This window comes from Rana temporaria, chromosome 6, assembly GCF_905171775.1.
Source record: "Rana temporaria chromosome 6, aRanTem1.1, whole genome shotgun sequence".
Lineage (NCBI taxonomy): Eukaryota > Metazoa > Chordata > Amphibia > Anura > Ranidae > Rana > Rana temporaria.
In genome coordinates, this window is record NC_053494.1 from 9532264 (window position 1) to 9541618 (window position 9355).

General features: G+C 46.8%; 1 protein-coding gene across 1 annotated transcript; it reads right to left on the reverse strand.

The window, feature by feature from the left end:
* On the reverse strand, window positions 1-8910 carry LOC120942587 (E3 ubiquitin-protein ligase CHFR-like). The gene is made up of 4 exons (XM_040355566.1): window positions 8807-8910; window positions 5850-6137; window positions 2692-2779; window positions 1-453 (listed from the first exon to the last, which is right to left on the reverse strand). Exons 2-4 carry the CDS (start codon window positions 6127-6129, stop codon window positions 186-188), a joined length of 636 nt encoding a protein of 211 aa, XP_040211500.1. The 5' UTR covers window positions 6130-6137; window positions 8807-8910; the 3' UTR covers window positions 1-185.
* Window positions 8911-9355: the final 445 nt, after the last annotated feature.

The window sequence follows — 9355 nt, forward strand, 5'->3', positions numbered from 1 at the left end:
AATCCGGGCCAATGGGGCACTCTCTCTCCCCCCCCCCCAATACCAAATGTGGGGATGCTTACTCCCACTGATGCTAGGACAATTTCTACTTCTGCTGGCCACAACCCGGCCCTCCTAAAGTCTGAAGGACAATAAACCGGCCCTTTGTTTAACATTTTTGGAGACCCCTGTACTATAGCAACGTATTATTCGGTGTTATGGGAAGCATCTTCTGCATGAAGCCGGTAGGCCTCCACTAATTCACACAATCTGAAGTTCCTCATTAGCTCAGGCTTCCTCAGATACGGTCTTATGCATTCAGGACATGACGCTTCTCTCTCATGCTGGTTCTCCCAGGTTTTGGTAATGCAGGCCAAACAGTAGGTATGTCCACATGGCAGGGTCACTGGATCCTTGAAGATGTCCACACAACATAAACAGCTTAGTGCATCCTTCAGGTAGGTAGGTGCCAGTCTGGAAGAAATAAGGTATTTTACGTTTTCATTGGAAACCATAACATGCCTAAAGGGAGCAAATATCTGACAAGCGGAACATGTTCAATGATTAACCACTTGCCGACCGTATCTGTACGTCAGTCCGCAGAAGCAGGATAGCAGACGCGCGCATGCCCGTTGTGGGTGTGCCCACCGCAACGTCATGATGTCAAGCCGGGGGCCCACAATCGTGGTGAGGAGAGGCGGAACAGGGAACTGCCTATGTAAACAAGGCATTTCCCTGTTCTGCCTACAGTAGTAACATGACAGATCTTCTGTACCCAGTCATCAGGAACAGTGATCACTGTCATGTCCTAGGTAGCCCACCCCCCCCTTACAGTTAGAAAATGCTGAGGGAACACACTTGACCCCTTGACCTCCCCTAGTGTTAACCCCATTCCCTGCCAGTGTAATTTTTACATTGATCAGTGCATTTTTTTTAGCACTGATCAATGTAATAATGTCACTGTTCCCCAAAAAGTGTCATTTGGGGGTCAGATTTGTCCGCCGCAATGTCGCAGTCCCGCAAAAAAAAAAATGCAGATCGCCATCATTACCAGTAAAAATTATTTTAAAAAGTCCCTAAATCTATCCCCGTAGTTTGTAGACATGATGGGGCAGATCCACAAAAGGATTACGCTGGCGTATCTACTGATACGCCGGCGTAATTTTAAATTTCCTGCATCGTATCTTTGTTTTGAATCCTCAAAACAAGATACGACAGCATCTGGGATCGATCCGACAGGCGTACGTCTTAGTACGCCGTTGGATCTAAGCTGCAATTTTTCGGCGGCCGCTAGGTGGCGTTCCCGTCTAAATCCGCGTTGAGTATGCAAATGAGCTAGTTACGGCGATCCACGAACGTAAGTCGGCCCGGCGTATTTTTTAACGTCGTTTGCGTTCGGCTTTTTCCGGCGTATAGTTAAAGCTGCTGTTCTGAGGCGTACTCAATGTTAAGTATGGCCGTCGTTCCCGTGTACAATTTTGAATTTTTTATGTCGTTTGCGTAAGTCGTTCGCGAATAGGAATTTGCGTAGAATGACGTCACCGTCGTAAGCATTGGCTTTTTTTTCGGGTTAATTTGGAGCATGCGCACTGGGATACCCCCACGGACGGCGCATGCGCAGTGTAAAAGAAAAACGTTGTTTACGTCGGGTCACGACGTATTTACATAAAACACGCCCCCATCACTTCCATTTGAATTCCGCGCCCTTACGCGGCAACAGATATACTACTTACGGCGCAAATTCGTTGAGGATTCAAACCAAAAAAAAAGTAAGTTACAGCGGCGTAGTGTATCTTAGATACGCTACGCCCGACGCAATCATGCGACGTTGTCTGTGGATCTACCCCGATAACTTTTGTGCTAACCAATCGATATACGCCTATTGCAATTTTTTTTTTTACCCAAAATATGTAGAAGAAAATATATCGGCCTAAACTGATGAATAAATTTGTTTATATATATATATATTTGGGATATGTATTATATGTATTATATGTATTATATATGTATTATAGCAAAACGTAATTTTTTTTTTTTTATTTGTTGCTCTTAAATAAAAGAGGTGATCAAATACCACCAAAAGAAAGCTCAATTTGTTGGAAGAAAAAAAAAAAGGACGTCAATTTTGTTTGGGTACAGCGTCGCACGACCGCACTTTAAGTGGTTAAGCAATGGAGCCCAAGTTATGATCTTGCACACAGGCCCACTGACTTCTTAAAGTGGTTGTAAATCCTTTTTTTGGGACTTCTACCTATAGGTAGGCCTAGAATAAGGCTTACCTATAGGTAGTGGAAATATCTCCTAAACGTGCGCTGTTTAGGAGAGATTTCACTTGTAGATAAAGTGCACGGCGCATGCGCTGGGAAGAAACTAAACTCCGTGCCGTTTCTTCCCTAGCGTGTGCCGTTACTGTGCTCATGCGCGGGAGTGACATCACGCGGCTGCGGTGAATCACAGAGCCGGAGTCCGCGGCCCGGAAGGAAGAGGGGCTTGAAGATGGACGCAGCCTGCACAGGATACAGCGCTGGATTCTTTTGCAGGTAAGTGTCACATAATGGGCTAGTATGCGATGCATACTAGCCCATTATCCTTTAATTTGCAGGCTATACAAGGAGCAAAATAGGAAGTAAAACCCATTAGGGTTTATGTCCTCTTTAAAACATTTGTAGTGAATCATTCAGCGAGTGATTGGTGAAAATGACACATATTTACCCTTTATTCTTTGCCTTCTCTTCCTGTTTCGTTGAATGTTCCATTGGTGAGGATCCATCAACTGTGCAGGTTTCTTGTAGCTTTGGTTCTGAAAGAGAGGATAGAATTTGTTTATAATATAGTTGTATTAATCAAGGCATAAGCTAATCTACAACTCTATGTAGTTTATGATTTGGAAGTACATTTGGATCCCGGTGCAAGAAACCATGAAGGGCACCCCTGGCCCCTGGCTGGGGCCCTTCCCACTGATACCAGGGCCCTTCACTCCCATTGTTACTGTCCTACAGCAGGCCCAATTTTTGCCATTTTGGGTTCCCTCCACAGTGGTGGAGCGCCAGGCCCCAGTCACAGGTGATATTTTTTTTTTTTATATATTTCTTTTACCATTTTATTTTTTACATTTTTAGTTTATTTTTTGTTTTTACGATGTTTTTTTTTATTACTTTTAAAAAATTTTTTAGGACCCCTGTTTGTGGTGCTGGTGAAATATCAGGGGTCCAAACAGACCTCTGATGTTTCACCTTTGAAACAGAAAAAGAGATTGAGGACATCCCAATCTTCATTTCTGCAGCCTCATGGACAGGAATGGTACTGAACAGAGCTTCCCATTCATTCATAAACTGAAGCATAGTAAACACAATTTATTATGCCTCAGCTATGAATGAAAAAAAAAAGCCAAAGAAGGGGTTGGTAAATTACACATTTACCGGCTCCTACCCCGCTCTCCATCCTGACAGTATCCCCTGGCAGAAGGGGGAAACCTAGCAGTACTTCGGAGGGGGCCAGGGAAGCACACAGGGGCCCAGATCAGCAGGACAGGGATAGGGAGGTGGCGGGGGCACCCTCCATTTCCTTCCTGCAACCGCTGAATTTCTGCAGGAGGGAGAGGAGGAGAAGCTGCATGGAGTGATCAGTTCTTCTACATGTCGCTGCTCCCACCACCATCACACACAATGATCTCTTCTTAATCCACATCCCTAGACAGACGTTCTGTCTTCGCATACAGCTTGACCGAAAGGTATTCACACCTCTGAGCATCAATAGGCTTAAAGCAGTGTTATCACACAATGAGAGGTCTTCCAGAAGCCTGACTCAATTAGCATGTCACTAGCCAGGGCTAATCATAGAAATTAGTCACTATTGACTGGTTGGGTCACAATTAACCAACATCTTGCAGTATCTCAAAATCCTGCAATATGAACTATCAGTGATGTCCCCTGTCCTGTAATTTAGGACATAATTTCTCAGTCACCCTATGGCCCTATCGGACATAAGGTGACCCTAGACATAAGACTCCTTAGTGACGCCGGTACAGGAGTACCCCTCATCCTTACAAAGTCTCTGGGTGTCCTGGGTCATTCCGTTACACACCACTCCTATCCAGGTGTACAGGAGGGCTGCACTGGCCCCCTGGAGCTTTCTAGGGTATCTAGTATGGATTTTAAATGGGACGCCACACACATAAATAAATGTGTGAGGTCCTCCCAAAAATCCATACCAGGCTTTTAATCTAATCATGCAACCTAGCTGGCCAGGAAAGGGGAAAAAGAGATATGCAACTCCCCAATCCTCCTGAACCATACCAGGCCACGTCTTTAACATGTGAGGGTGCCTTGCCAGTGAGCAAAATCACCATGCTCCCATGTTGATAAGGACAAGGGCCTCTTCCTCACAACCCAGGCACAGTGGTTGTGTTGGTCGGTGGGAGTATCAGAACCTGCAAGCCCATTTTAATAATAATGGGGCCCCCACATATGGCCCCACCTCCCCATGTGAATGAATAGGGTCATGTAGTACCCATACTCATTCACAAAAAAGAATTGTAATCTCAAAATAGACACAAAAATGTTTTTATTTTCTAAATAGGTTCCTTTAAGCTAGTGCATTGTTGGTTCACTTACCTTTTCCTTCCATTTCCCTTCTAAATGTTTTTTTTTCTTTGTCTGAATTTCTCACTTCCTGTTCCTCCTTAGTAAGCTTTCCACCATTATCCATGGGGGTTAGTCAGCCAGAACAGCTTATTGAGGAGGAACAGGAAGTGAGAAATTCAGACAAAGAAAACAAAGAAAAAAAGGAAAATGGAAGGAAAAGGTAAGTGAACCAACAATACACAAGCTTAAAGGAACCTATTTAGAAAATAAAAAACAAACCTTTACAACCCCTTTAACAAGTCCTTTATTTAAAAAAATTAAATAAAACCAAACTAAATAAAATGTGACTTATTGTAAATCCATCCTCTATTATGATTCTTTTTGCCCGGCCATCAACTTGCACAAAAAAAAACAAAAAAAAACAGAGGACCTGGCTCTCTGAGGCCGCGTACACACGGACGTACAATCCGATGAAAACGGTCCGCCGGAACGTTTTCATCGGACATGTCCGCTGCCGGATTTTGGTCTGATGTGTGTACACACCATCAGACCAAAATCCCTGTTGACAGCGAACGCGGTGACGTGGCCGCGACGATCACGTGGCGACGTGCGCGACCCTGGAAGGTCAATGCTTCCACGCATGCGTCGAATCACTTCGACGCATGCGAGGGCTTTCAGCCGAGCGGACATGTCCGGTGAGTCATACAGACGACCGAACATGTCCGACGGACAGGCTTCCAGCGGACATGTTTCTTAGCATGCTATGAAACATTTGTCCGCTGGAAACATGTCCGCTAGGCCGGGAATCCGGTCCGGTCGGCCGTACAGACGACCGAACATGTCCGCGGAAACTGGTCCGCGGGCCAGTTTCAGCAGACATGTTCGGTCGTGTGTACGAGGCCTGAGCGGTCATCAGCTATAATAGGAAAGGAGTGGGGATAGAGATGACGTTATTGACTATCCATATTTGGGCCGTGATGTCAGTGGGTTCTAAGCAAAGAGGCGGGCATTCACAGTGACATCAGGGACGATGATGAATGCCCGAACAGCCAAAGTTGGATCATTCCTAGCCTTCACTTATCATTAAACCAGCATAATAGCCTCCCAGTAGCCAGCATCAGATGCTAAGCTCTTCTGGCTGGTGGAGGACTTTCATATTGCAGCATTCAGGTCTAGTAATCCTGTAACACCCATAGGTATTCTATCAGCCCTGCAAGTTTCTGACCAAATGTTTCAAATGTACAGTGTATTGTTAATCAATATGTAAAGAACAGATACAGTACTTACTTTTGGCTCTTGGTACTATCTCAGAGTTTTCCAGGTCTTGGATGAGAGGCCCATTACATGTTTTTAGCGCCTCATAGAAGATGTCCTTGTCGGGATTAGCCCAACCTCTGGCATACTGGTAGAGTTGTCTCATCTTCTCCTGAGATGTTGGCCTACTGCGCACATTGTCGTACTGTTCTTCTATCAACAGATCATTCTGCAGGAGATGATCCAGGATGGGCTCCACCAAGGGGACCCGGCTTATCAGAGCTGCCCGGTGTCTATCAATGAAGTGCTCCATGTCCAGATCTATGAAAGGAAAAATCATTGTCAAGTTCACATTTTGTGATTCCCTCTAATCCCACCAGGCATGGACTGGCCATTGGGACTACAGGGAGTTTCCCGGTGGGCCGTTGGCTCAATGGGCCGGCTTCAGTGACAGTGGACTGCCGCCCCCCTCTGCTCCTCTGTCTCTCCCTCCCCGCAGCGCTCACCTGGGGGGGAACAGAGAAGCAGGAGGAGGACCAGAGAAGCAGGGGGGACGACAGAGGAGCATGGGGGAGGGGACAGACAGCTGACTCAACAGCTATGGCCTGGGAGTTTCTCACTTCTGCCTAATCTTGTCCCATAAGGGGGGCACCGAACTGATTCTTTGCCCCGGGTGAAATAATGTCTAGCTTACCCACTGGTACTGCCTATAAGAGTACCAGTACCAGCCGTTCTACTCTAATAAAGTAGAACGGCTAGTGGCTAGTGAAGGGGGGAGGGGGCTTGGGTGGCCGGGGGGTGTCCGGCCACCATGGGAGAGACCTGTCATAGTGGGCCAGTCTGGATGAAGTCCAGGGCTAAATTTCCGTCCCAGTCCAACCCTGAATCCCACCCTGAGCTAGAAATTATATTTTCTGTAGTTGGCCAAACCAACAAATCTGTTGAGGACTGTTATTTAAAGTTTAACTTTCCTACCCTTAAAACTTTTTTTTAAGGGTAGGGAAGAGAATTATTGTTTTTTTTTTTTATTTTAAGAGATTTCCCATTACTTTTTTGTTCTGGTAACTAAGTTATCACCAACAGAGCCATGCAGGGGGAAGATGCAACCCCAGCCAGCCATTTTTTACTGCTCCCCAACCCCCATTGTTGGTTGCTTGGAAGCAGGTGACAGGGCCACCCAATGCCACTAGTTTTCATAGAGCGGAACATATCAACTAATGACATTGTGGGGCCTGGGGGTTGAACATACATAGGGCTAATTTTTTTTGGTTGCAAGATTAGAGCTGTATTATGAATAAGAAAACATTCAAAATAGAGGGAAGCTAAATTTGCCCAACAACCTCATAAAGGTGTGGTAGTTAGGTGTCCACAGCTGTATGCCCAGAGATATTACCAGATTTTTTAGAAAAATATGCATTTTCTGTTGTTTTTCTAGTGCAGGGGTGTCCAAACTTTTTTCACAGAGGGCGCGGGAGTGACATCACGCGGCTCCGGCGAATCACAGAGCCGGAGTCCGCGGCCTGGAAGGAAGAGGGGCTTGAAGATGGACGCAGCCTGCACAGGGGACAGCGCTGGATTCTTTTGCAGGTAAGTGTCACATAATGGGCTAGTATGCGAGCTGGAGCTTTGTAGGGTGTCTAGTATGGATTTTAAATGGGACGCCACACACATAAATAAATGTGTAAGGTCCTCCCAAAAATGGAGGAGGAGGAGGAGGAGGAGAAGGAGAAGGAGAAGGAGAAGGAGAAGGAGAAGGAAAAGGAAAAGGAAAAGGAAAAGGAAAAGGAAAAGGAAAAGGAAAAGGAAAAGGAAAAGGAAAAGGAAAAGGAAAAGGGGAAGGGGAAGGGGAAGGGGAAGGGGAAGGGGAAGAGGGAGGAGGAGGAGAGAGGGAGGAAGGAGGAGGAGGAGGAGGAGGAGAGAGGGAGGAAGGAGGATGAGGAGGAGGAGAGAGGGAGGAAGGAGGAGGAGAGAGGGAGGAAGGAGGAGGAGAGAGGGAGGAAGGAGGAGGAGAGAGGGAGGAAGGAGGAGGAGGAGGAGAGAGGAAGGAGGAGGAGGAGAGAGGAAGGGAGGAGGAGAGAGGGGGGAGGAGGAGAGAGGGAGGGAGGGGGAGGAGAGAGGGGAGGGGGGGAGCGAGGGGGGAGGGAGGGGGGAGAGAGGGAGGGGGAGGAGAGAGGGAGGGCGGGGGCGGAGAGAGAGGGAGGGGGGAGGAGAGAGGGGGAGGAGAGAGGGAGGGAGGGGGAGGAGAGAGGGGGAGGGGGGGGGAGAGGGGGGGAGGGAGGGGAGGAGAGAGGGAGGAAGAGAAAGGGAGGAAGGGGAGGAGGAGAGAGGGAGGAAGGGGAGGAGGAGAGAGGGAGGGGAGGAGGAGAGAGGGAGGGAGGGGGGGGAGAGAGGGAGGGGGAGGAGAGAGGGAGGGAGGGGGAGGAGGAGAGAGGGAGGGAGGGGGGAGGAGAGCAGTTTTACCACAACCACTGTTCACTGTAGCACGCTGCATTACCACTTTTGGTATCTCAGGTCTCTTATAATCCTATAGTGTGTACTACGAAAAAAAATGTGCCCTGTGCCACTAAAGTGTTCGAGTTTGGCTTAAAGAAAAGGTGGCAACCCTATGCTTATGGTACATCACAATGAAATCAAGACTGACATTGTAAGCTAGCTATATTTCCCTACCATTGTTCTATACATAAACACTAGAACAATTCTTCTTCACTTTTCATTCTATCCGCTATATCTTATCAAACAGGTTGTCTTGTGTTTCTGGAGCTCTGCTATCTCTCTTCCTTTCTCCTTCCGTCTCTATACATTACAACTACAGAAGTCTTACAAATACCGAGAGACGGCGCTCAGAGCGCACAGATCTGTTTGTTTTGTGAACCAGATCAGCAATAGTTTGTCGAAACCTAAAGTATAAGTTCACTTTTAGTACAAAAAATGTAATTCCTTTTTGATAATATTGCTAACATAAATGACATAATTATGTAAAATCTGCTTACCCCCGTGTTATGGGTCTCTCACTTTCTGAATCATTTAAATAAAATGCATTCAGAGCTTCTCTTCCGTCTTCCTGCTGACACTGTCCCCAGATCTCTCTCTCTCTCTCTCTCTCTGTGTGTCTCTCTCTCTCTCTCTCTCTCTCTCTCTCTCTGTGTGTCTCTCTCTCTCTCTCTCTCTCTCTCTCTCTCTCTCCCCCCCTCTCTCTCTCTCTATATATATATATTGCTCTCTCTCGCTCTGTATTTCTCTTGTAGGAAGTCAAAAGAAAGCCAGCCCGGGGCCGGGTTAATTGAGGAGGGCAGATACTTTCCCTTCAGACCTGCTTATTAGTCAGCTGGTCTGAAAATGTCAGTGGAGCTGGGTGCTTGGAGTGAGAGACATCAGCATGTTGGGAGGAGAGCTAAACAGGGCCGTCTAAATAGCATCATGGGCTCCTGGGCAAAGTAATGCTCTGGGGCCCCAATAGGGTTGCCACCTTTTCTTCAAGTCAAACCTGAACACTTTAGCGGCGCTACGGCACATTTTTTATAGTATAAACTGTACATATA

What these genes read in the sequence shown, in the direction of transcription:
- LOC120942587 (XM_040355566.1), bottom strand. Translation starts at nt 6,129, where the DNA reads ATGGAGCACTTCATTGATAGACACCGGGCAGCTCTGATAAGCCGGGTC. An exon ending in GATAGTACCAAGAGCCAAAA is followed by an intron (nt 2,780 to 5,849) that starts GTAAGTACTGTA and finishes CCTCTCTTTCAG; the next exon opens with AACCAAAGCTACAAGAAACC. An exon ending in GAGAAGGCAAAGAATAAAGG is followed by an intron (nt 454 to 2,691) that starts GTAAATATGTGT and finishes TATTTCTTCCAG; the next exon opens with ACTGGCACCTACCTACCTGA.